The sequence below is a fragment of the Dryobates pubescens genome, chromosome 6 (assembly GCF_014839835.1).
Source record: "Dryobates pubescens isolate bDryPub1 chromosome 6, bDryPub1.pri, whole genome shotgun sequence".
Lineage (NCBI taxonomy): Eukaryota > Metazoa > Chordata > Aves > Piciformes > Picidae > Dryobates > Dryobates pubescens.
In genome coordinates, this window is record NC_071617.1 from 40566689 (window position 1) to 40593887 (window position 27199).

The window sequence follows — 27199 nt, forward strand, 5'->3', positions numbered from 1 at the left end:
CCAAATGCAGACAATTCTTGTCTATATTTTAGTAAACAGAGGTGACACAATAAATCAAATAAAATTCTCCAGCAGCATTTCAGACATGGACTCTGACACCTAAAATGAAGATATAATTTAGTTTGCTTCATCTTGTGTAGTACAGCTATTGTAGAGAGGCAGAAAATCAGATTATAACTATTTCCCCTTGCCCCTTGGTCCATAGCCAAGGAGTTTTTGAAATGCACTCATACTTAAGCCTGTGGTTTGAAGATAGAGTTTGCAGATGAGCATGGGCTTAGAAGGATTTTTCATTCTCTGATTTCTGCTGATTGGCTGACAGTGACAGAAATACAGACCCACCTGTTATAGTTTGCTTCCTTTGGGGTGACTTCTGCTAGTAGCCAGGACAGTCTGGAGAAGCCTTTCTTGCACTAGAAGGAGGAACATAACCATAGATGATGCTGGAGAGGAGTGCATTGTCAGCAGGACACACAGCATCCCTCTGCTCTTGCTTCCCATGCAGGCCAGAAGAACCCCACCCCTAAGTTTTTGTACAGTTATTGACTCAAATCTATCCCTGGTGTTATTCCTATTATGACTTAATAGTCTGCATTTGGCTCATTAACATTTAATGGCATTCTTCTTAAAGAGAGAATTCTTTCTGGAAATTGCAGATTTATGGTGTTTCTAGGAAGATAAGTTTATTTCCAGCTAATATGAACCACAGCTCAATGGGACTAATGTAATGCAGCCTGTGTTACAAGTGTGTTTAGTTTTATATCCTATTTTCTTTCCCTCCCCAGAGGATTATGCCCAGCTGTGCAACATTCCTGTTCCAGGCTCTCGACGGCCATATGGACAAGATGCTTTGGTTGACCTTGACGAGCACTACACTCCAGAAACTAATCCTTACTTTGTTGAAGACCGTAAGCAAGTTTCCCTCTTATGTAAAATAATTGAAATAGGGGTTGTAAGTTGAATTATTTTCCTGTAGCTGGCTTCACTCTTCTGTTTGCTTCTGAGTAAATGTGGTCTGTTTTATGTTTTAGTTATTCCTTTGACACTAGCTTTCAGTCAGGTGTTCTGGCTCAAGAGCTGGTGTTGTATAATAGTCTGGTTGGGCTCAGAGTACAATATCAGTTTTCAATATAGTGAAGTAGTTTGTGCCAGTTGTACTCAGTTTGTATTTACCAACAGATTTACAGCTAAAGGTCAGAAGGATTGCCAGTTTTCCTTCTCACAAATCAATTTTCCTTTGGAGTATGGGACAGATTTCTTCAGAGTGCATTTAGTTTAAAAGGGGGGGAAAAAAAGTCCTTCATGCCAACTTTCCATGCTTTTCCAGCAGAATTTACATGGGGGAATTGGAAAGCACACAAGTCATTCTTGCTCAACAGAGAAAATGTACAGCACGGTATGATCAGGGAGTGTACATGCATACAGCCTTCAGGCTCAGTGGATTGGCCTGCCAAGCAGGATATGAGGGATTGTATACAGCATCTCAGTTGTACTTGAGCAATGTTAAGGTTCTTTATGGGTCTAGCCCGAGTCACTGTTAAGAATTGTGTGAGAGGAATGCTCACGTATCTCAACATCTTCCTCAAAGTCAGCCACACTGTATAGGTCAAGCACACTTCATCACAGTAGTAGAGGAAAAAAAGGACAAGAGGAGGTATCAAAACGAACCAGCAACTTCCCGTGCTTTATACACGTGGCCTACAAATTGTCACTGTGCTCTTTCCCAAAGTGCCTCCCCTGTGTAAGGAGTTATTTTTAAAATAACAGTAACAGGTGAGAACAGAGCAGGATGATTGCAGCACACTCTTAAAAGGGTGATACACGTTTCTTGCAAACATCGCACTTCATACATTCATCCAGAACTACACAAATCAGGCTAATTAGTTTGTCTCTTTAGCATCTAAACGATCTAGCGCTACAAAGAAGAGAATCTCTAAAGAGAAGGTAGGAAAGAAGCACTTTGTAAGTTCTAAGCAGTCATGAATAAATAACAGTAAAACCATGGACCGTTTTGAATCCACAGCTGAGTCCACTGTCTCAGGGACAGAGGCTGAAGAGCTCTTGTGTCTTGCTCCCATCTTATCGCTGAATTAGATACACTGGCAAACTAATGTATAAGAAACACCAAAGCACACAGCTGTATGACTGTCCTCAGAGGAATATTCCCTGACAGATACAGTTGCAACCTGTTTAGAGCATCAAAGGCTTCAAGGCTACAGTCCTGCTGTGGTCTGTATGAGGAATACAGAAATATCTTCTGTCCTGTGGTAGTACTTTAATGTAATATTTGTCACCTGTGTGCAATCAACTTCTACAGAACTAAACACACCAGTTAGAATTACAACCCAAGTGCCATCCAGCTGCTTTGGAGTATTTTGTGAAACAGAACTTGCTGTGCATGATAAACACTTTGGTTTTAGCTAGTTAATTATAATGTACTGCATTTATGGGAGATGGAGAGAAAAAACACGTGTTCAAGCGTAGATGCATATATACATGTATATACTCTATATTTAGAAAATATCTATGTATTGAAGGAAGGTACCTTTTAATTTCTTGGCACTATCTGTTTTCTAAATTAGCAAAGATCTTCACTTTAAAGAACTCTCTTGATCTCTCTACAAGCTCTATTAGAGGACTCAAATATAATGAAACTTGGTGAAGTTCCTTACTATATTGTTAGCGTACATCACGACTGTCTGCCCAACATCCTCAGTACTACTGCACTGTAACGTACCAGGTTCATGGAAACAATTGTAGTGTTTCCCACTTAGTGTACATTTGTACACATCCTTTGCATTATATACGTTCTTGAGATGTGGCATATGTCAGTAAGTACTTCTGTCACATTGTGTTTAGTGTTTCCAGAATCTATTCAGTATATGACTGACCAATATGATCCTTACTAAGAATCCCACCATGGTAGGAAAAACCCAAGATAGAAACCACATGTGCAGTCAAAGAGAAGAGAAATGGAAATGACAGTCCAGAAGTGTAATGGAGAATTGTATGGAAATGGCAAAGTAGGAAGGTCAAGGCAGGACAAGAGAAAAAGGGCCTCAAGAGCCAAGACAGGATGGAGTAAATATAAAAAACAGGACAAGCACAAGGAAAGGGAGAAATTCATATTCCTGGGTAGCTTTGCAAGTCTACATATCAAAATTGTTACAACAATACGAATCAGTAAACAGGGTTTAGGTAAACCAACCATTTGTTTGTGGAGTCACTGTAGTAACTGTGCGTTATGGGGACAGACAGGGAAATGTATCCTCCTCTATTCCACTCCAGTTCCAGTTGCCACTCCATTTCTATGCTGTATATCCATTATGCTGGTAAACATACAACTCTCCAATGTTCTCAGCACTTTCCTCAAAAGTATTTTTCATGTGAGGGACTGCCATCTGCAGTTCTGTTACACCACTGCTCCACAAAGAGAAAGCTAGTGAAAAAAATTTGTGCAGGACTAACAGGAGCAATTCAGTCCTAGATAGAATCTCTGAACACATAAAAATGTCAAATGATCTTTTAAATTCCTTATACATAAAAGCATAACAGTTAAAAAAGCCCTAAGACAGGGAGCACAAAAGTCATTGTACAAACCACTGGATACAAAGACAACTCTTTGGCTTGGACTGTTCACCATCCAGAATCATGACAAGGAGCAATGGGTAGATCATAGGTATTTGTATTGGCACCAGTCACTGAAGTACCAGCCAAAGAGTTGTTAACCAAAACCACAACAGGAAAGCAAGTCTCTGATTTCTTCTTACTTTCCTTAAGGCAGTGGAGATTTTCTTTTTAATATGTTTTTTTCCTAGAGAAATTAGAATGCATCTCTTCCCCCTGACACACCTTATTTTCCTAGAATACTGTTTTAAGAAACTTCTTCTCCAGACTGCACTACCACTTCTTATTTTTGTTTCCATAAAGGTTGATACACAGAGGATTTCAAATAAAGGGTGCTATTTAGAACACACTGGGTTATCCTTTAAAACAAATACTGCCAAATTATGCAGTTTCCTTTACCCCCCCCCAAAAACAAATCACAGATTGTTTTTTTTAACCCAAAAGCTTCACAGTTTACAAAGGTTTTCAGTTTTCCTCTTGAAATGTATCACAGTACTTTTCTAGTGCATTCAAAACTCCAGATGGTGCAGATCTGCTAAAGCTGACCTATTTTTCACAAAGTCAAGTCACATTCCAGTGAACTTCTGAGAGAATTTCAGCCTCTGACTATACATCTGGGTGTACTGATTCAAGAGCTCAGTAACTAATTGTTTGCAACTCTTTCTCCACACAGGTTTTCTGAACAGCTTTGAAGAGTTGCAAGCAGAGGAATGTGGTATTCTGAACGGATGTGAAAATGGCCGCTGTGTAAGAGTCCAGGAAGGCTACACCTGTGACTGCTTTGATGGTTATCACCTGGACATGGCCAAAATGACTTGTGTCGGTGAGGACAACATACTACTCCATCTTTTTCTGTTAGCCTGTCGGTTTACTCTGTCACTAGCCCCAGGGAGAGGCTGAAACAAAGGGACTGGAGATAATCACCTAAATAGTTTTAAATATGGCAGCTGTCTTTGATTTACTGCAAAGGATAGTAAATATCTTTACAGAAATAACTCTATTGGTGTATCTCAGTTCATCTTGCTCATTAGAGCTGTATTCGAGTCTAGAAATAATTTAACACTACTACAGAGAACAAATGTTTTTTCAAAGGCTTCAGTGTGCTAAGAGGGTGGAACTGGATACAGAGTAGAAGAGTAATTTTAGGAGCTGACTTTTAGAGCAGTTCAATCACCTAAATATGCAGATAACCACTTGATGAGGTTTAGCCCCAGACTGTCACTGATTTCAGCAGCCTCAACTATTCCTTTCACTCTCAGACTAGTAAATCTGTACAGATGCTAACCAGGACATCTAAGGACTATGTCTTCAATTAAGACAAGAAAACATGGGAACAGTAAGTGTCAGAAGACAAACCAAAACACCCCTAAATGTAGAAGCCTAGTAGAGACAGTGTGTGGGTTCTTCAGTTTGAGGTCTGTAGTAACCACAGTTAGCATTGCACTTCATAGCCTACAGATGAGGTTTTCCAGCTGTATCATGATAAACTGCCTCCCTGCCTTGTAATCTGTAGGACTGTATGGCAAGGGGCCTCCTTAGGAAGAAAAGCTGTAACTCCTGCGTATTTCAGGCCAAAGCTGCACGATGTTGAGCACAGGTGGTTTGCTGTTCACAACTATTTAGTTAACAACAACTGTTCCTAAAATACTTGATATTTTAAAATACAGATATTATACTAAGAGCTTTGAGCTTCTTTCTTATAAACCACTTTTCAGTCATCAGAGAAGAACTTATAATCAGTTATTACATTTTTGTTTTGCAGTTTAAGCTGAATTTGCACATGGTAACCTAACAGTTTAAGGCCACTGAATACACTACTGATCTCCTGTGATGACTTCTCTCTCTTTCCAACTCACCTGTTACAGCTTTTGACCCAGCCTAATTCCACCTGACCTTAACTGAAAATAAAGTTCTCTGTGTGTTCATAAAGCAAGTTCTACTTCTGACAGAGATTAATGAGTTTTACCTATGCACCAGACTTAAATATGTGTCTTTTGATGTCCCCTTTATGCAGATGTGAACGAGTGCAATGAGTTGAACAACAGGATGTCTCTCTGCAAGAATGCCAAATGCATTAATACAGAAGGTTCATACAAGTGTTTGTGTCTCCCGGGGTATGTACCTTCAGACAAGCCAAACTACTGCACACCACTGAACTCAGAACTAGACAGTGAACTGGAGTAGAGGAAAATCTCCATATCCTAAGCCCATACACTCTGCACTGTACAAAGAAAAGGAAGAAAAAGTATTTAACTTGAGAAGAGAAGGCACCGGAGCAGCAAACTTAAGGGGAGAAAAGCATTCAAATGTGTCAAAATTGAGACACCATGGGCTGATTGTGTATCAGCTTCACTAAAGTGACAGACCAAATGGACACATTACTCTGTATGAAAGAAGTAATCAAATATATCTAGTGTGTTCATAAGGAAAAGTAACCTTTGAAAATAAGCAAAACCAGTGCTGTTATTTTAAACAGAAGAGCTTTGGTTTTTCGTTCGTTTGGGGTTTTTTTGTTGTGTTTGTTGTTTGGTTTGTTTGGGGTTTGGTTGTTTGTTTTTTTTACTATTGCTTGGTTAATTTGGCATTTAAATAGTGATGGAAATATTTTATATTATTATGTCTTTTTTTTTTTTGGTTGTTCCGTTCTTTGCCTACCGTTTCTTTTCAGATCTTTTGTTCTGATCAGTACAAGTTCTATACTGCAGATACTCTTAGGCCATTTTGTAAGAACCATTACACAGGGTAATGCCTCTCCTCTGGAACATTGGTCAGTGACTTTTATTTTTCAATTTGCTAGTTGTCTGCCCTGTGGAGCAGGCAACATTTTGTTTTCAAACGTTTATGTACCTTGGTGAAAAGTCCTTATATTCATTTTTGTATCCTGTATGGTTGTTACTGCACTTAAAGTCTCTAGAACCTTTCTTGCCAAGTTCAAAGCTGCTAGTGGACAACATCGGATTCCTTTTGTACATTAAACCAAAAGATTTTTAGCTCACGTCTATATTGTAATATGTAAATTGAACACAAGAGAGATCTTGTATGATTACCCTAACATATTAAAGCTGTATATTAACACTCAATAAAATCACCTCTTTTTTTAGAAAAAAAAAAAAAAGCTATTTACTAATTGTAGGCAGTTTTTTATTACTATTATTTCATTGGTGTTTATGTTCCAAGAATTCACTCCTCAAGTGTTTACAGTACTCGAATTAATTTACATTACAATATTTAAAAGGAGTTGTCTGGCTGGTTTCTCCTTCTCATGCTGTTTTAATAAGACTAGAACTTGAATTAGTTAATGCCTGAGGTTAGGCTTCCAGAGGGAAGATTTCAAACACAGACTTGCAGAAACTGTTTGACTTGGAAACTGATTCCCATGGAATTTTTCTTCTCTCCTGGTTTAGGCATGTTTCCCACTACATCTGCAAATAAGGCTCTTCAATATGATGGCCTGGTTTTCAGAAAATGTGGAAAAGAAGGGGGAGAGTTTCTTTTTCTGATAAACTGTATCCTTCCATCAGCTCTACTTTTCAGTGGAAGGAGAGAAGGAGATTAGAGGACTGACAGATGTTTCACCTTGACCTTAACCAGAGTGAAAGAGTTTTCTTTGGAAATCCTGAAGCAGGTCCTTTTGATAGTTTCCAAATGAAACATTTTTGCTGTGTCTTTTAGACCTGCTCTGCATTAAAAGGAAAACAGTAACATGAGACTTTTAAAAAGTAAGTCAAATTGGGTCCAATTGTCCAAAAATTAGATTTTCATTTCTTGTTTCACACACACACACAAATGGTATGTTCTGAATCCAATTTCTTTCCCAGTGTTTTGGTCAGTTTCTGAACCAAAACCATGAGAAGTTATATTCCTTTCAATACTGCACACCCAGTAGATCTTCTTAAAACCCATGTGCCTGTTAATGTGCAGAAGCATCTGTCCTTCCCATGGTTCTCTCCTCTCTATCTGCTGGAATTTGACAGTAGGACTGGTGAAGATATTGTGCCTTGAGGATCTGATTGTATGTTAAAATGCAAGAAAAAAATTCTGAATAAAAATGTGGGGGGAGGCATCTTTAAGGAGGCTCTTTGTAATGTGCCCAACTCCCTGGACTTTTCTTAATTAAGCAGATGGAGAGCCAGTCAGTCAACAGAGAGAAACTACAAACACTAGCAATGGTCCATAATTACCAATTTAAAATAAAAAACATCTGTGAATTCATTGTCCTGGTTAGAAGGAGGAAGGTCTCACCTGAGGTCTGGTCTTACTGGAGAATTCCATAACAAAAGAGCTCTTAGTTGTCCTGCCTAAAGTTAATCCTTCAATCTTAATAAAACATCAAAGTTACTGCCTTTCACTAAATTCAAGATGAGCTCTTGTCTGCTTGTCAGACAAGACACTGCTCCCTTGACTCCCACCTCCAGCTGGCCTATGATGGAATAAATAGAATTAACCAAGTTGGAGAAGACCTTCGAGATCATCGAGTCCAACCTGTCACCCAACACCATCTAATCAACTAAACCATGGCACCAGGTGCCTCATCCAGGATCCTCTTAAACACCACCGGTGATGGTGACTCCACCACCTCCCTGGGCAGCCCATTCCAATGGCAAATCACTCTCCCTGTGAAGACCTTCTTCCTAACATCCAGCCTAAACCTCCCCTGGCACAGCTTGAGACTGTGTCCTCTTGTTTGTCCTCCTGTTTCAGAAATTGGTTTGTGTTCATGTTTGAAAGACAGCCTAGGCCCCCAAGCTGCCATTACAATCAGCACCACAGCTTCAGATTTTCAACATCCAGCAGTTCTTCCCTAGTGAATGCCTTAAAATGGCAACACAAATCTGTGTTTTTCCTGGGAGTACACCAGTATGACAGCTTAGGAAGCAACACTCAAACTTCAATACCCTTAGAATCTCCAACTGGGCATAAACACTGTACTGAACATGTAACTTTGAGCCACAAGACTGGCTGGTTTACTACACCTTTTTAAAACAGCAAGTTTAGAGTAGCCTGAGACTTTGCCATTCTCAGACAGTACGCACTTGGACCACTTACTTTGCATTATTTCGGACAAAGAAACAACCTTCACCCGTGCTGTTCCACAAGCAACAAAACTGAAAAATGAAGCCTGACCTCCTATAAGCTTTCCTCATAACTCTCTCGCCAGCTCCTTTCATCTCTTCCACACTGAACAAGCACAGGCAGTACCCATCTGCAGCTGAGGGAGCCAGGACACGGCAATGGATGCAGATGCATTGATGCACCTGCTGCCAAATGATGTTGTCCATGCTCTCAGCAGGGAGTGTTATCCTGGTCACTTGTTCTAACTGTTCATCAAACTTCACAGATCTCAGATCATACTGGCCTTTTTGTCTTGTTTGCTTTACACGCATGGTTGAAATTGGTCACTGGGTTAAAAGCTACCAAACCAAAACCTTAATGGCTGCTTGGTGGCACTTGAAGCCATGGTTTGGTTAGTCATGAGGTGTTGGGTGATGGGTTGGACTTGATGATCTCTGAGGTCTTTTCCAACCTTGTTGCTTCTGTGATGCTGTGACTTATGTTACCAGCAATTCACAGAAGAGGTTTCAGTGTGTCCAGGCACCTTCTCTACCTGATTCAAGAGAACAGCAGTTGACCCAAGCCCTGAATGAAGCTTGAAAATGTTTTTCTGGTTCAACAACCCTGTCCTCCTCACAGTTGCACTCATCTACTACAGACTATATAAGCAAACAACATGCTTTGTGCATGCTTCTGCCTTTCCCTGCTGCCTCTTCTTACCGCTAACATTCCTTAAACCGTGCACAGGGAGATGGAAGTAGCCCAAGCAGCCTAAACTCCACGTACATCCCAGTGTGCTTAGTATTCCACATTGCCTGGATCCAGGCATTCAGAAATGTTTTAACAAAGAAACCACAATTGAAGGAATTAAGGGAAATTCTGCCCATCTGACCCTAGCCACTGGAGCCCACCTACTTTGCCCCAGTGTAGCAAGGCTGGTTCTGTCATTTCACCTTAAAACCTGCAGGATTTAGGAATAACATTTTGAAACATAGTTAAACATTTTCTTAACATCATTAAGTTGAGGGCTTGGACACCATGGATGTAGCCATTTACTTGTTAAAGGCGCTGTGGTTTAGGTGAGAGCCCTCCAAACACAGAAACCACCACGTAGAATTCCATGATTCAGGTTTCTGAATGCAAGAGTTTGGAATTGATTACAATTGATACCAAATGGCACCAACCCTTTTTACATCCATATGGACCCTTAAAAGAAAAACAAAGACTTTTTAGTCCCTTTTCAGTCAGCCATTTCCTTGCTACAAAAAAAATAAAACTGCTGACATGGTAGAACTGAACTCTGCTAGTTCCTCTATAATGCTGCTGTGCTAATGAGAACATTAAGTTGCTACAGAACTAAAATTACATTTCAGCTAGAAAGACATGTGATAGGAACAGATGCATTCATGTTGGGATACCCTTCAGTGAAAAATTAGCCAATGTTAAAACTGCTCAAAATGAGCACTACCATTCCTCAGGGAAAACAGTCGCAGCTGCACAGGTCATTTCAATCCAAGAGAGAAAACTGGCAGCCATGACAAATACTCAGCTAGTCAGTGGCAAATTACATACTCAAATAAATTCCTAAGTGAAGTCCTAAAACACTAAAGGCATCAAAGTGGTTGTCATGACCTATTAGCTCACAGACATCCTTACCCCAATGGGGGTTTGACTCTGAGTCTGGCAGCGTAGAGGCTCCTGGCTTTGGCACTCTTTCCTAACTTCTCTAAAGAATAGGTGACAGAACCCATTGGTGTGTGTCATGGGCCTGATCTGGCCAGCAATTAAAATTCAAAGTGTAAAGCAGACTTTAAAAGTCCTTCTGCTGCCCCTAAACCAGACTATTGTTCTTTTAATAATACCACCCACTTTGGAGACTAGTTTTTTCTTGACGGGACTCTGCTAACACCAAGCAGGCCAAGGGAGTTATTAAGGAGCCATTCAAGCAAACAAGAGGTGAGTTGATGTATTACAGAGGCTACTGCTCACTTCTGAAATTATTTGCTATTTATATAGCTTTTTTTGTCTCCTCTGAGAAGAGCTGAAATTTACATCAGGAAACTGAGTGATGTATCCAAAAGAGAAGCAAAATAACTAAGAGCGAATGAGGAATAGCAGCCATTTGCTGAAGGCTCCCCAATGACTGACAGTGTCACCTTGTGAGAGAGTACAGAGTTCTTTGGGAGAATGCCAAGGATGGCACTACAGCCATTACATTCACCTGCAGGAATAACTTTACACAGCAGAACTAGAAAATGTGGACCCTCCTGGAGCATTGCCTCCACAGATGGCACAAGGTGTGTTTGCACACCAAGCTGTGAAAGATCTTGAACTCCAACAACACACCATTCCCACCAACCTTTACCATTTGAGTGCCTATGTATCAAAAAGTGAACGTGTTGAAATGGGATTATTGTGTCACAGCTGGCATTAGTAAGTGATTTTACTATCCAGCATGGAAAGAATAGAATAGAATAGAATAGAATAGAATAGAATAGAATAGAATAGAATAGAATAGAATAGAATAGAATAGAATAGACCAGACCAGGTTGGAAGAGACCTTTGAAATCATTGCGTCCAACCCAACATCCAACACCATCTAATCAACTAAACCATAGCACCAAGCACCCCATCAAGTCTCTTCCTAAACACCTCCAGTGATGGTGACTCCATCACCAAAGAAATGCAGGATGTCAGCCATGTCAGATTTTCTTCAAGCTCATTCCATCACCAGATACATGTTCTGACTCAGAGACTCCTAATGGAAGTCTTCAGGCTGCATGCTCTATCCCAGCTGTTTCTGCAGCCTATGACTGTTCTGCTTTTCTCCCTCTCAAGCTGTAGGGCTGCAACAACAGCTCTGTGCTTCAGCAGCTGAGCAACCTCACTGAACTTTGAAGTCTTTCCTGCCCACAGCAGGAGATTGCACCTCAAGAGGTCCCTTCCAAGCTGCATTTTTGTGTGAAAGAAGGTTGCCAGCAGCCTCTGGTCCTTATATGAGACAGGGAACCTGACAGAGGGGATGTGACCCCTGAACATGTGCCAGCAGTGTACCTTTCACTTTGGAGAAAACAGAGCATTAATCTGCACAGCTCACCTCAGGAGAGTCCCATCCAGAAGGAGCATTATGCACAGTTGCTTGTTATCAACCGATATGTTCCGGAAGAGGTAGGTAGCAACCTCAGGTAGAAGGGAAATTCTGCAGTAAAATTTTTGTCCTGAAAATGACACAAAGCAGGGAAGTAATTAGGATGTTCTTATTTCTTTCTATACTGACTTTCCCCTCCCCTCAAGTCACGCTTTGCCACACATTGCTTTCCATTAGCTCTGAACCAAGAGGGATGGAGAGGACAGGGCTAGCCAGCATGGAAAATTTCTACGTGACAATTTCAGCATCACCTCCAATCCCTATCTACTCACACTGCCAGGATTCATTCTGGGCTAGATTTTTCCAAAGCATTCCATATTGATTTAGCTGTCCTCCAAATGAAATCTGTGGCACCTCTATAGATTCCAGTGGCAGCAGAGCAAAGGCTGCACTCAGCTCTTTTGAAAAACCCCACAATGTATGTTTAACAAGGAAAGCGTCTGGCAGAAAAGTTCTGAGTACAGTTAAACAGATTCTTTATGTCTTTCACATTTTAAGTTTAATTCTGCCACTTCTCATCCAGGCCTGGAAAGCTGGGTAGGACCTCTTCCAAAACCCCCAGCAGGATACAGTCTGTTTCCACTGAATTAAACTTTCCTGACATCTAAATGGTTCCTGCCACTTTGTCAGTGAGCACCATTCTCAGGATCCATGCCTCCACTTCCTGCTGTAGGCAGCTATCCATCTCAGCTCCAGCCACAACAGCATTCTCCACTTTCTGTGCCATTCAAGATCCGTTTTCAGGGTCAGTCCTCACTGTATTTCTGCTTCTGCATACCCTGTCATTCACTCATCACTCAAAGCCTCAGCATCCCCATTCCTTCCTCTTCAATGGTGCTGGACTTCACAAAGTAGTTTTCAGTGTCTAAACACAGATTTGGCATGTGGTGAAATGGATAGCTACCACGGGGTACTTAGAAAAATCTTCTGCCAGGAGAAACTGATCATGTTCCTCACAGCAACCTCACCCCTCACAGGAATACAAGGCACCACCATCGAGTCAACTTTGTATTCTTCCCAAAACTATCCAGGGAGATGTATCACAGTATCACCAAGGTTGGAAGAGACCTCAAAGATCATCAAGTCCAACCCATCACCACAGACCCCATGACTAGACCATGGCACCAAGTGCCACGTCCAATCCCCTCTTGAAAACCTCCAGGGATGGGGACTCCACCACCTCCCTGGGCAGCACATTCCAATGGCTAACAACTCTCTCTGTGAAGAACTTTCTCCTCACCTCGAGCCTAAACTTCCCCTGGTGCAGCTTGAGACTGTGTCCTCTTGTTCTGGTGCTGGTTGCTTGAGAGAAGAGACCAACTCCTTCCTGGCTACAACCACCCTTCAGGTAGTTGCAGAGAGCAATGAGGTCTCCCCTAAGTCTCCTCTCCTCCAGGCTAAACAATCCCAGCTCCTTCAGCCTCTCCTCGTAGGGCTTGTGCTCAAGGCACCAGCCTCACCGCCCTTCTCTGGACACACATTCATTTTGCTTCTTTTACCACAAGCAAGAAATATCAGGCATGCTTTTCCCAGGGCGTGTATTCTTCTTTGGCCTGCAGCATCACCCAACTGAGCTGACAAGCAAGCATGGAATAAGGATGTTTCAAAAATAAAACAGGAAAGGGAAATCCTTTCATTTGCACAACAGTGAGCTGAATGAACATGGAATTTTCATTCACATTTGCTCATGCTTAGATGTAAGTTGTTTTCAAAAACCAAAGAAAAAAAATAGAGACTTGTTATTTTAAAATTCCCCTAAGACAAAAGGGGGGGGGGGGGGGGGAAATCACAAAAGGAAGTACAGCAACTACATTACTCATTGCAATGTTAGTTCATTTCAGTACATTGAGTATAAACCAAAGGAGATGATAGGGAGCATTTGAGGGTTTCAGTATTGAATAAAACAATACACAGTGAATCCAGACATCCACATTAATTTCACATCTGCTAACAGTTCTTGTACTGTGTTACTTACTCCCCTAAAAGGCAGCAATAATTGTTTTTAGCCAAGATGGACCTTACTTCATCCAGTAAAACTTGATTGATGCTTGAGTGTTTGCTGAAAACCTGCCTACCATACGCTAGAGCTAACAAAACACTTGCAAATGTGTACCACAAGGAAGACAGTCTAGGAAAATGTAGCACAATAGGTATTTTCCCTGTCTAAACACCTAATTCAAAACAGCTCCAAGAGACACTCCAGCACACATGGCTCAAGGGCAAAGGCCTTGAGCAAGAGATCCTTGCACATGGTCTCCAGGGCAGACCAAACAAAAGGTCCCTGCAGCAGTTCTGTCTCACTGTGACTCCCTTATACTTCTGTCTCTATTTTAGTTCTGATTTCCACTTTCATCTCTTTATTCTTCTGTACAAGTGCTAGTGACAGTATCTATATTAACATTTACCAAGATAATTTTGGTGTAACTCCATTGACTGCAGTGACTCACACATGCTCCAAGTATACAATGAACCATAGCATTTTTTTTCTAGCACATCAAAATTTCAAAAACTAAACCCATTCAAAACTATGAGGAATAAAGTGTTTTAAACATGTTGAAAAAGAAAGGAGAGATTTGCTAATAATTTTTTCTATGTTTCAAAATATCAAAGTAAGTATCACAGTATCACAGAATCACCAAGGCTGGGAGAGACCTCAAAGATCATCAAGTCCAACCTGTCACCACAGACCTCATGACTAGACCATGGCACCAAGTGCCACGTCCAATCCCCTCTTGAACACCTCCAGGGATGGTGACTCCACCACCTCCCTGGGCAGCCCATTCCAATGGCTAACAACTCTCTCAATGAAGAACTTTCTCCTCACCTCGAGCCTAAACTTCCCCTGGTGCAGCTTGAGACTGTGTCCTCTTGTTCTGGTGCTGGTTGCTTGAGAGAAGAGACCAACTCCCTCCTGGCTACAACCTCCCTTCAGGTAGTTGTAGAGAGCAATAAGGTCTCCCCTGAGCCTCCTCTTCTCCAGGCTAAACAACCCCAGCTCCCTCAGCCTCTTCTCACAGGGCTTGTGCTCAAGGCCTCTCCCCAGCCTTGCTGCCCTTCTTTAGACACGTTCAAGAGTCTCAATATCCTTCTTAAACTGAGAGGCCCAGAAGTGGACACAGTACTCAAGGTGTGGCCTAACCAGTGCAGAGTACAGGGGCACAATGACCTCCCTGCTCCTGCTGGCCACACTATTCCTGATGCAGGCCAGGATGCCATTGGTCTTCTTGGCCACCTGGGCACACTGCTGGCTCATGTTTGGGCAGCTCACTGAATCCTTCCAACTCCCCTGCTGGCAATACAAAACATGAACCAAGATCTACTTGCAATTAAAAAGGACAAATCTTAAGGGTCAAACCAATTTTTTGAACTCTGGATTTTGGGGTTTAAGTCATCTTTATATAAAGCATTTTACTGTAGAATCATACATGGGATAAAATACACATCAGCTTGGAAAATACATTACTGCTATAATTGATAAATATTAGTAAAAGCTAGCAGGATTCTCCCACTGCACAACCAGCAGAAGAGCTGAATACAGAACCAGCTGTTCAACAGCGGGGCAGAAATGTTATCAAACATCACAAAGATCTGGAGATACAGTGGGAGAGATAAAGCTCTTATAATTGGTTTAATCTAAAACCTACAGGTAAGTCGTGCAGTGGGAGAATTCTGCTAGCTTTTATTAATATCGATTAATTACAACACTCAAATTTTCCAAGCTGATGTTACTTTATCCCATTTATGATCCTATAATAAAATGCTTTATATATAGATAACTTAAACCCCAAAACCCAGAGTTTAAAACCACTGAAGCCTGCCCTTTTAACCGCAAAGATCCTTTCTTTTGTCTTTGTCACTAGAGGTCAGCACAGCATCTGAAGTAAAACATTGTTCACGTTTAAGGGATACAATCCACAACTCTTAGAGGAAATAGTGGTCTTAAAAAAACAGTTCCAAGAAGATAAAATCTGTGTTTCTGCAACGGGAGAGACGTGAAGCCTCAGGAAAAGAACAAAGCAGCAGCAAAAAAAGCCTGAACCCAAAATCAGAGTAAAAGCAAGCTACAGGTTTAAAGGTTCCCAAGAGCAACTGGAGCCCAATAGTGACTATTTTCAAACCACCCATTAGCCTAAGGTAAAAACTATCACTTAAAAAGCCCAGATGACTAACATTCTGAGGACCCTTTTTGATGCATGAGAAATAATTAATTTAATCTCCTGGTACAACAACATTCCTATCCTAGACTCTGAGCAGCTGGTCTAGCTCATGTAAAGCTAGCTCATACATGCAGGTCAAGGATATAGGGGAAAGCATTAACTGTGCTGGATCAGTTCCTAGGAATGCAGGGGGAAACCCCCACAGACACTCATCTTTCCCAAAACAACAGAACTCACTGTGTTATCCTTGACCTTTTGAAATTACTGGAGAAACATCATGGTTAAGGAGTCTCACTGTTCACTCTGCTATGTGTGTCCCCTGGGGCCTCTCTAAGACCCAGTTACTGTCACAGCCAGGAGGTGACAGGCTTTCACAGCACCTGACAGGACCAGTGACAGAGAAACTCTTTCTTCCTTTTAGAAGGGGAGGTTGCAGCGCTCTCAAGACAAGTGCAGACAAGAGAGATTTGGCTCTGAAGAGATGTCACCTTGAAGCAGGGCAAATCAGTCACCTCCCCTCCCAGTACATGTGCCAGAAAAGGGATTAGTGTTCAAGGACTGTTTATGGTGTGCAATTCACAGCTCCAGCACAGGGCACGTTTGCCAGTATTTCAGTGTGTCAGCTCTCTCCAACAGAAGACTACCCAAAAAGCAGTAAGGAAGCTTGGATTACAGAGTGTTCCAGAAGCTGACACAGCTTAATCTGCCTCCCCTGTTCTGGCAGATACTGGAAAGCAACACCTTGAAATCCAGAAATGTTTGGTCAGCAAACAGAAGCCCTTTGGAACAGCAGCAAAAGAAACTACAGGAGAATAAATTCACACTGACAAATGGGGAAAGTTAATCATCATGGTCAACGAATTATGGCACTGGCAAATAGTGTAAACAAGAACCTAACTACCTCATCCTAGCAGGTGTATTTTAGCCATTTAAAAATGTTTTTCTTTCCTAATCTACACCTGGCTACAAAAGATAAGTTAAATGGTGTGCACCCAGCCTCTAGCAACCCTGGAAAAGTTAACAGATTTCAGTAAGGAAGTCTTTCTGCTAGAAATGCATTACCTGTGAGATACAGTATTGCTCCTTTATTAGTACAATATATACAACAGAAGAAACAGATTTGTTACTTTTTTCCTTAAAAAACCAAAATCAGTTCTAAAAGGCACCCATTAAAATAAATACAAGAGTAGAAAGGATCAAACATCTAAAAGCTCAAGTGGAGGACTATAATGCTTGGGGTCTTCTACCCATTACCAATATCTTTGAGTCATAGTGGGAGTCAAAAATGGTCATCCTGTTTTCCCAAGTGCTGTTAAAAAGGCTTTCTCTCAACAGAGGTATAAAATGAGAAAGTAAGATGGATACAGGTGGGAAAAGTATACAAGATAGTATTGAAGCAGTCCTAGCAATAGTGAGAGCAGCTTCCTACTCTGTGGGCAGTCAGGGATCATAGAATCACAGTATCAGTCAGGGTTGGAAGGGACCACAAGGATCATCTAGTTCCAACCCCCCTGCCATGGGCAGGGACACCCCACACTAGATCAGGCTGGCCAGAGCCTCATCCAGCCTGGGCTTAAACACCTCCAGGGACGGCGCCTCAACCACCTCCCTGGACAACCCACTCCAGGGCTTCACCACTCTCACAGTGAAGAATCTCTGACCTGGCATCCCGAGCAGAAAATCCACCCACAAAGATAGGCAGCACCAGAAGACAGCTGGAGAACCTGTTGGAATTTTACATTGTCCCTCTTACCTTTCTGGAATACATACCACCTGCCACCCTGCAGCAAAGGTGGTGACATTTTGGGGGGGCGGTGGGATGAAGGAAAGTTATGCAGAAAAACAGTGAGGTAATGTCACAGTTGTTTATAGCAGCTTCTCACAATTAAGGGTGAAAACACAAAGGTACTTGCATGAAAAATTTACCTAAAATGAAACAGAAGATGAAATTGTGAGCTGGATGGAAGCAAATATCGACTCTGCTAGAGCAAATTATGCACACACTGAGCAGGACAGAAGTAGAATACAAAGAAACCCAAAAACAAAGATGTAACTAAAAAGGGAATAGGAGACAAGTAAAATAAAAGGCAGGGAAAAAAGATGACAAACAGAAAGAACCAACAGAATAAGCTTTCCAGATAAAAGTATTACTTCTGTGAGACCTTTGGCAAGTTGCTCTGTTTCTTCATCAACATCATGGGGATGTTTCTTTCTGTCACTACCCGCCTAAAAGCTTTTAACTCCCGGTGGTCAAGAAATCAATGGCAGGGAAGAGATGGGGATGCACAGAAGGTTTGAGTCTTAAGAACTTTAACATTTTGTACATGAATCTTTAACTTCCATCACTCCTAGGCTGCCATCAGATTTAATGCATATTCTTTGTTTAAGGTACCAAGGAAAAAAATACACATTGTGTTCTGGTAACCGAGAAGGTGAAAAACAATTACTTCTATTCATGGCCTCCCTTCCTTACCACACAATTGATCTAAAAGAGACAGTTTATGATTGTACTAAATGTATTAACCTCATGAGGCCACAAACACACAGGGCAGGCAACCAGCACATTATCTTCTATGTGTGTGTGTATTCACTCACAAGCTTGAGTATGACCTATGGTTTCCCTACCTTCTATTTTTAAGATCACAATGAACTGTTCTTCATCTTGCCCCATAGCTGTAAGTGGCAGATCTGTTAGGATATTTCTAGACGTTGATGATTTTCTTCAGTGGTGAAAGGGAGGAGAACAATGAGGAAAATAGTATATTTTCTATGCAGTGAATGTAAGCTAGAGTTAGAAAGGCCCTTAAACTCACAGCTTCTCAGCTGCTATAAACTGGCACAGATCCACTAAAACCAACTGGCCTGATTCCCCAGACAGATCACATCAGTGTCGCTCCACTGAAGCTGATGAAGCAATACCAATTTGTAGAAGCTAGGAACCTGGCCCACAGCCTGCACTGCAGTCCAGAAAGACCATCTGTGTTTGACAGGATCAGAAATCAAAAGGAAAGTCTGTGTCCTGATAATTTACTCGATACTACTAAGACAAGTGATTTCCACGGTGTTAAGCCAGGTAGACTAAACAAGACTGTACGAGATAAAAACCTGTTTATTGTTTCTTCCTCAGTACAGCTTTATCAGGGACAGTTAAGTAATTTCTTGTAACATATTCCATGGGGCAATGAAATGTGAAGGCAGGAAGGAGATAACTGAGAAGAAAGACAGGAATAACACTATAAAGAATTCAAGCTATTTAATGAATTATAGGCATGACAAACTAGAGTGTATTGCCATGGCCTGCTCATGCTGACTTTACGTCAAGCCCATTCACACTGCTGCTCAGCAGCACAGCAAGCAGCAGCATAAAAGCAGAGGAGAAGGCTCAGGCAGGTCAGCTGTTTATTTTGGAAGCTGTTCTGAAAAGCTTCCCTATTCAAATTTCATGGGAATTTTTATCATTCTAATTGTGAAAAGTCAGACACAGAACTAGAACTAGCTCAGTAATCAGCACTAGGGGGAAAACCATATCAAAGCATCTAGATGTTTTCTGCCTCACTGTAGTCATGTGAAGCCCTTGGAGGTGCCCAGCAAAAAGTAGTGGTTTTGCCATGCTGCCATTTGATAGCTAGTCTAAGTTTTATGTGGTGAAGAATTCACAGTTCTCTTTACATGAATAAGCTGACTGCACACACAAGAGCTCACTGGAGTGGAAGTTTGCTTACAGGCTCAGCACATGCACACATTCATGTATTTTTAGGGCACAGAGTGTAAATGAGCTGTGAAGACAAGATGCTTTGAATTCCAAGTTACCAAAAGATCTGGGCAACACAGTGTTAACTCTGCTCATGCAGGCATTTTTTGTTGTAAAGGCTAACATGTGGGAAAGCATAAAAATGGGGCTACCACAGAAAATACATCTCTTCTGCTTTGACACAAAAAATGTACCTGCATTTGCACTCAGTAACATTTTCACCCTGCTCCTAGCTGTCTTGTAGCTCCACCAACTACGTGATCAATCCTCAAAGGAACCTCTGAAGACCTCTCCTAAGATAGACTCTCCTCAAGACTGCAAGGGTAAAGTGGGAATGAAAAAGTCTGCACATTGGGTGAGAATTTATTCCAGTGTGCAAAGTCAGAATGACAAAGGAAAGAAATCCTGCTTTAGCATTGCATCCTGGTTTTTATGTTTGCAGATGTTTTGAGTGACACTGAGAAAAGATGTGTGTGTTTGAAAGAAAGGCCACCACCAAAATCAGTGCAAGAAGGCTCCTGCAACTGGTCTCTATTGGCACCATGCTGACACAAAGCGAGCAGCTATTCAAGACTAAGCCTCTCCAGGGCTCTTGGCAGTGCCTGGTGCTAACTGCACTGCATCTACTGTGTCTGATGTGATTCAAGTCTGTAACCACTAGCAACTCATTGAGCAGATTTGGGATTTAAACTAAACTGCATTTGAATAAAGGTATGCACAAGTGGAATACAGCTAAGCAGCTTTGCATTTCGGTTCTGCTGTGCTGTAGAGATGAACACTGCAGAAACTGGGTTAGTTAGGCCAACTCCATAGCTGCTCTACAATAATGAAAAGAAATGACTCAACTTTTACACATTGCCAGTCCTTCAGCCTTGGTCTGAAAGAGCCAGAAAGCCTGCAGCTTGCCTTCACTCATCTCCATGATGGAACTGTTTCAGCTAAAACTGGTTCCACGCTTCAGCTGAAGTCAGTAGTTGATCCATGGTTCACTACAAAGAATTGCATTCCTTTTTGTCAGATTTGTAGCATGTGATCTGCAAAGGGCGTTTTTCCAAAGTCTTTAAACTCGTCTGATAATTACAAATATTAACAAAAAAATCCCCCAATCATAAATATTGTAACTTCCAGATCCCTTTCTAAAAATGAAAACACTGGTTTTGAGAGGAGTTTCCTTTGGAGCATTCCCTTTTGCTTTAACTTTATAAAAAGGTACTGTACTTTCAAGGCAAATGTTGGTCTCAGCTATTATTCATTTTCAACAAAATCAACGAAAATGTTTATTCACCCACCACTTGTATGGCTCTCTGGTTTTTTAAACAAACAATCACATTCCTGTCATGAGAAACACACTTTTTGCAGAGTTCTCACCAAGGCAGGCACTTTCCTAAAGAGGCTCATGATTTTTATGTAAACTGCTATGGTGTCTTCCAGCCTATCTAAAGCTAAGAGAGATTTGCAAACTCCTGCATAAAACACCGTATTAGCTAACAGTCATGATCACTGCTACATAACACAACTGAAACAAAAGGTTTAAAGTTTCCCAAATTCCTCAAATGCCAAGGGTCCTTAACTCTCACCACCTTCAACAGGACCTGTGTGTATTCTACCCACAAATCTTAAAACAGAAGAAAAACTACTTATCCACGTGGCAACAACTACGTTTGAAGTCTTGGCCTTCCCACTAAAATAATCCCAACCCCCACACCATGCATTACAATCTTTACTATCTTCAATAAGCATGGTGCTGTTGTAGAGTAGAGTAGAGTAGAGTAGAGTAGAGTAGAGTAGAGTAGAGTAGAGTAGAGTAGAGTAGAGTAGAGTAGAGTAGAGTAGAGTAGAGTAGAGTAGAGTAGAGTAGAGTAGAGTAGATCAGGTTGGAAGAAACCTTCAAGATCATCATGTCCAACCAACCATCCAACACCACCTAATCAACTAAACCATGGCACCAAGCACCCTATCAAGTCTCCTCCTGAACACCTCCAATGATGGTGAGTCCACCACCTCCCCCGGCAGCACATTCCAATGGGCACTCTCTCTCTGTGGAACTTCTTCCTAACCTCCAGCCTAAACCTCCCCTGGAGCAGCTTGAGACTGTGTCCTCATGTTCTGGTGCTGATTGCCTGGGAGAAGAGACCAACCTCCGCCTTTCTACAACCTCCCTTAAGGAAGTCGTGGAGAGCAATAAGGTGACCCCTGAGTCTCCTCCTCTCCAAGCTAAACAATCCCAGCTCCCTAGCAGCAAACCCACCCTCATAGGAGACCCCTCACCAACTTTGTTGCCTTTCTCTGGACATGTTCCAGCAAGTCAACATGTTTCTTAAACTGAGGGGCCTAGAACTGGACACAGTACTCAAGGTGTAGCCTAACCAGTGCAGTGCAAACAGGGGCAGAATGACCTCCCTGCTCCTGCTGGCCACACTGTTCCTGATGCACATGAAGCTATCATTTTAAAGACCAGCAGAAAGCTTTTACAGCACTTTACCTAATCTGTATAAATCAAAGGAAAAGAATGTGCCTCAGGGAGCAGAAAAAGTGGGAATAGGGAGAAGAAACAAAGAGCCAGGTAAGTATAGTACTATATTATAATCTTAATTTATTATAATGTGGAATTTTATTTTTAAGCTTGACAGACCCTTGAAGGCTTGATGTGTATTTTTACAAACACTAAGATGAAAATCATTCAAATTGGAAAGCTTCTGATAGAAAAAAAATTATGTGAAGCTGATCAAAATAATTCTTTACCTCAAATTAAGCCATAAAAATTATTTGAGGATTTTAACTTAGCTGCACAGGCATTATTGCACATTATTGTATACCTGCAGAAAATTCTGTTTCCCTGCATGTAAATGCACGTAGTTTGCTTAAATGCCTCCAACCTCCTAGTCTCTGGCTTGAGGCTGCAAAGGATGTCTCACTGAAGAGAAAGGTACTTAGATGATTCACAGACTTTAAATGTCATTCTTAAGCATGATCTGCACCTCCTATAACACATATTTTACCATCCTAAAATGTTAGGATGTTAGCCATCTTTGTCAGTTTTTCTAAGCCAAAGAAAACCTCTGTTCAAACTCTCCAGTCTCACCAATTTCCAAGTTTTAATCAAAATTAAATACTTACTGGAAGTGATAATTACTAAGAGACTAAGGTTGAAAGGCTTAGTGCCACGATGTCTCCTCATTTTTCATACAGTACAAAAGATGACATCCCAGAATGGTTTTGAACAAGTGTTTTCCTCATGCAAGACAACTGTGTCTGCAGCACAGTATTTACCAAATTGTTATACTGGTGGTGGAGGGCAAAAACCTCTAAGATCTTTCCTTTGTTTAAATGCATTTCCTGCCTTCCTAATGGCTATAGACTGTGCTGTGGCAGACCTATTTATAGTCCAAAGAAAGGAAAAAGCACCACTGGAGGCAGGAAAACTAAGTTGGGAAAGAATAGAAGGAAGTGTGGCTGCCATTTAGCCAAACAATCTAGAACTAATTGAGCTCAAAAGAGTCCCAGCCTCAGTGAAGCCGCTGGGAGTGAACAGCAGCACAAGCCTGCTTCTCTCTTCAGGGCTGCTGAGTGTGACAGGACACCGTTTGGCAGTAAATAATCTCAGCATTTCAACATTGTGAGAATAATACAGGAGTGTGCCGAAATTTAGACACTTACTCAATTAAGGTAAGTGTCTCCTGGCATTTCTGCTTGCTGCATTCTCCACGTCTTTTCAGATGTGGCCAAACTGGTAACTGAAAACAATGAGTGTTAGAGAAGGAGCCACATCTGATTTTTAGGTAAAGATTTGGCAGGATGTCCGATTTTTAGATAAAGACATCTGAATTGCATATTCTTCAGAACTCTTCTTAAGCAAAAGGATCCCTTGATGTCTATTCGTTAGATATCATTGCATTTTCCTCACCAGTATCACGTTCATCTTACAATCAGTGATTAAGTACTAAAGAAATGTTGATGGTAACTATATTCCCCTCAGAAAAACAATGAAGTCATCCCTGTATCAGGTTAAGTACATAGATTTAGAGACAGAGGGAGAAGTATATGTAATATATAACTATACTAGATGTGTTGATTTAGAAGACACAACCACATCAAAATGGACATAACTTATAACTGAAGTTTTGGGAGAATTTGGTCATTCAGTCACGAGGCATGTTTAAAGTCAGGAACTTAGCCACAATTAAAGCACCTACAAGTTCCCATAGTTTTAGGATTTATTGTGGCAGGTAATTTGTGAGTCTCTGTGTGCATGCATGTACACAAAAACGTACTATATATGAGAATTGATAGATCTCATTCCTTGTGATTTAGCATTAAAAAACCACATACCTACCGTTCTGAGGGCTAATTTAAACCGACAGTAAAAGGAGTGGAAATTTTAAGTCAGATGGTTTTCAGATACTGTATATAGAGTTAGACTATCATAACTGCATGTGTAAAAAGCTCCATTTTAAGACATACCAGTGTACAGATAGTATTCATTTGTTAAATTAGCATTAAAAAGACAGACTTTGAAGGGGGAAAATGAAAAGTTCTTTTCAGACTGTGTTTGATTTCGTCAATTTCCAATATATTCTTTGCTCTTCTAACAAAGGAAACACCATTGTGATTTGAAAGGAGGAGGATGGAAACTGTAGAATACTAGATTCCGGGGTTTATAATTCTATTTATATCTTCTTTGAATGATCTATGAGGACAACTTTTGCATTAGCTTCCCTTCCCTCTATGCATATGTCAATCAGATTATTCATGTGTTGTTCAGACTTTGCTTCAGCTTGGTGTTTTATTGTAAAAAGTAGCTGGTAAGTAAAAAGGAAGTGTGATGTGTTGTTATTCTACTGTATCCCCCTAGGATGCTATTATGTTTAGAGTCTGTTATTGTGAAGATAGCAAGGCAGGATGTCATCCATGTAGGTGAAAAGCTGTGATAGGACAATTGTAAACAGTAGCAGTCAGCTGAAAATCCGATCCAGGGAGGTGCTAAGCAATTCCAAATAAGCATATATTAGTAACTGCTCATAGAAAGGATCAGGCTCTTCTTTGTCTGATTTCCAAGTACTCCATTATTTACAGTAATTTTCATTTCCAAGAATGAAATGAATGCTCTGTGGAGAATAAAAATCCTGTAATGGAAGTAAAACTAGAAGCCCCTTTGACTGCAATTTGAGTAAACAGCTTAGCATACTCTTAGGTAACATTCCTTGCTTTCAATTTCAACAACTGATTGCCCCGGACTAAGGCAGAAAACAAAAGAAAACAAAAGTTTTAATTTAAAAATTTAAGATTAAAATGTGTAACCACTGTTATATTTGATAAGCTTTTGTAAAACTCGTTGGGTGGAGAGCAGCAATGGAGGCAGAGACAGTTACCGAAGCAAAGCAGCACGTCAATTTCTGCTGTTGAACAAATGCAGTCGCGAGATGTCAGTTGTAAAGCTATTGCAGTACAACTGAACAGCAAACATGGGATCACTTGGAGTTATTCAGGTCTGCAACACCCACCACAACTGTATTTTAAAGCTCAATATCACTGAATGAATGCAACAAAACAGAGACCCTGGCTCAGCCAAAAGATGAGCATTTGCAAATCAGCTAGTTACAATGTGATGCAGAAAGAGGTGATGATATACTGATACACTCTCACATTTATCTGTGGTAAAGATATTACAGATGGTACTTGGAAATTGCCTCATTAATAATACATACACATCTTTAATGAATTTCTCATGAAAGCCACGGACACAAATGCACTGAAGCCAAGAAAGTTTTTTCCACCACTCAGAATGGAGTATTTTCTTCTGAATGACAAACCTACACCACTGGCTGCTCAACTAGTTTCTGTTTCTTACTGTATCTTGTGGGATGAACATGATAGTAGTTTGAACTACCCTACTCTTTCTTCAATCTCTTCTCCCATTTTAGCATGTTGGACAGACTCAAAGCAACTCAGAATGGAGGGAAATTTGTTAGCAGTACAGCTAGTGGTGCTCAAAAAATACTACTGTTACCAAATAAAATGGATTGTCTTAAAAAAAAACTGGCTTAGACATTAGTGCTAGGTTTTCCTTCTTCAAGAACTTAATACCAGTGTTTTTAAGCTTGTCACTGTAACTGCAAGAGTTAGCATAACCCTAGTTTAAAAAATGGCAACTGCTTCATGTAGTCACATAATCACAGAAGTAGCATTTGGGAGGGGGGAGGAGGAACCACACACATAAGATGATCTGTTGCAAAACTGTGGAATTTCACAAGCTTATATGTTCAAAGTCTGCAAACCAAGAGTTCTGTCCTGATGATACAATCATTCCAGAAGGCCTTAGAATGAAGCTTACAGCCCAGCACCTTATAAAATCTTACTACCTGCTAGGGTCTAACTACTTCACAGGAGATTCTTTGTACATAAACAAGTACATAAACACTTTTGAGTGTTCATAAGTACTAACAGAGTTGTAACTAAGGCTCTAAGCTAAAAATTAAATGAAATCATTTGATATACCAGAAGGAAGTGGAGGTTCACATGCTTTCTACCCTGCCATTATTCTGCCAGAAGATATAAAGAAGTCTAGGGCTGTCAAATATTTTATTCAATTACAGTATCACAGTATAACCAAGGTTGGAAGAGACCCCAAGGATCATCAAGTCCAACCTGACTGTAACTACTATGTGGGCAGTATGGGTCTGGCTCCAGGAAAGCCAACTGACTAAAAGTACAATCACATGACTCAAAAAAATAATGCTCTTTGGGTGAAAGACAAACCATGCCACGCTTTCATGCAAAGCTAGCTCACATTTAGTAGGATTTATTATTCCTCATGCAATTGCTCCAGTGTAAGTATCCTAATTTCTCCCTAAGCCCCTATTCCACTACACCGTATGCTCTTACAAGGGAGCTTTGTCCTCCAAGTCAGAGTCAAGTCCACCAACATTACAGGGTAAAAAAAGGAGCAGAGGCTTAGAAGTACCAGGGTGTTTTTTTGGGGCAAAGCAACAATTTTTGAGAACGTGTGTACAGTCCACAGTAGTCTCACTCAAAAAGAAGAACTGGTATAAAGGGAACACAAAAAGAAGCCCAGTTAAAACACAGCAAGAAATCGATGTTCAATATTGGACAACATTAAAATAGCTCTACAAAGAGAAGCAGCTGCTCAACAGCACAAATGTCAGTGCTAAAAAAATAGTATCTTTGATACCATCTAAAAAAACCCAGCTTATAACTATGTGTTGAATAACATTCTGACTCATGCAAATGTTTATACAGGTGCTTAAATTTAAGCATATGAGTAGTCCCATTGATTTTCAGAAAAATTATTTCAACAGGCTGATAAATGTAAAGCCAGAGAGAGTCATTAGATCATCTAGTCCAATTTCAAACACAGTACATTCATTTTATCATTCTTCTTGTCTGAAACCCAAAGGCTTGCCTGCTTACAGGCAACAGAACCATACGAACATAGTGTGTTCAAGA

At 40.8% G+C, this 27199-nt stretch overlaps 1 protein-coding gene across 1 annotated transcript in view; it reads left to right on the plus strand.

Moving 5' to 3' along the window:
- The window catches only part of LTBP1 (latent transforming growth factor beta binding protein 1), a 196031-nt gene extending 189862 nt beyond the window's left edge, over positions 1 to 6169 (plus strand). Inside the window, exons 31-33 of the mRNA XM_054162365.1 lie at positions 786 to 908; positions 4301 to 4450; positions 5642 to 6169. Coding sequence (XP_054018340.1) covers positions 786 to 908; positions 4301 to 4450; positions 5642 to 5811 — 443 coding nt within the window. The 3' untranslated portion in view covers positions 5812 to 6169. The remainder of the gene's footprint in view (positions 1 to 785; positions 909 to 4300; positions 4451 to 5641) is intronic.
- The last annotated feature ends 21030 nt before the right edge of the window (positions 6170 to 27199 follow it).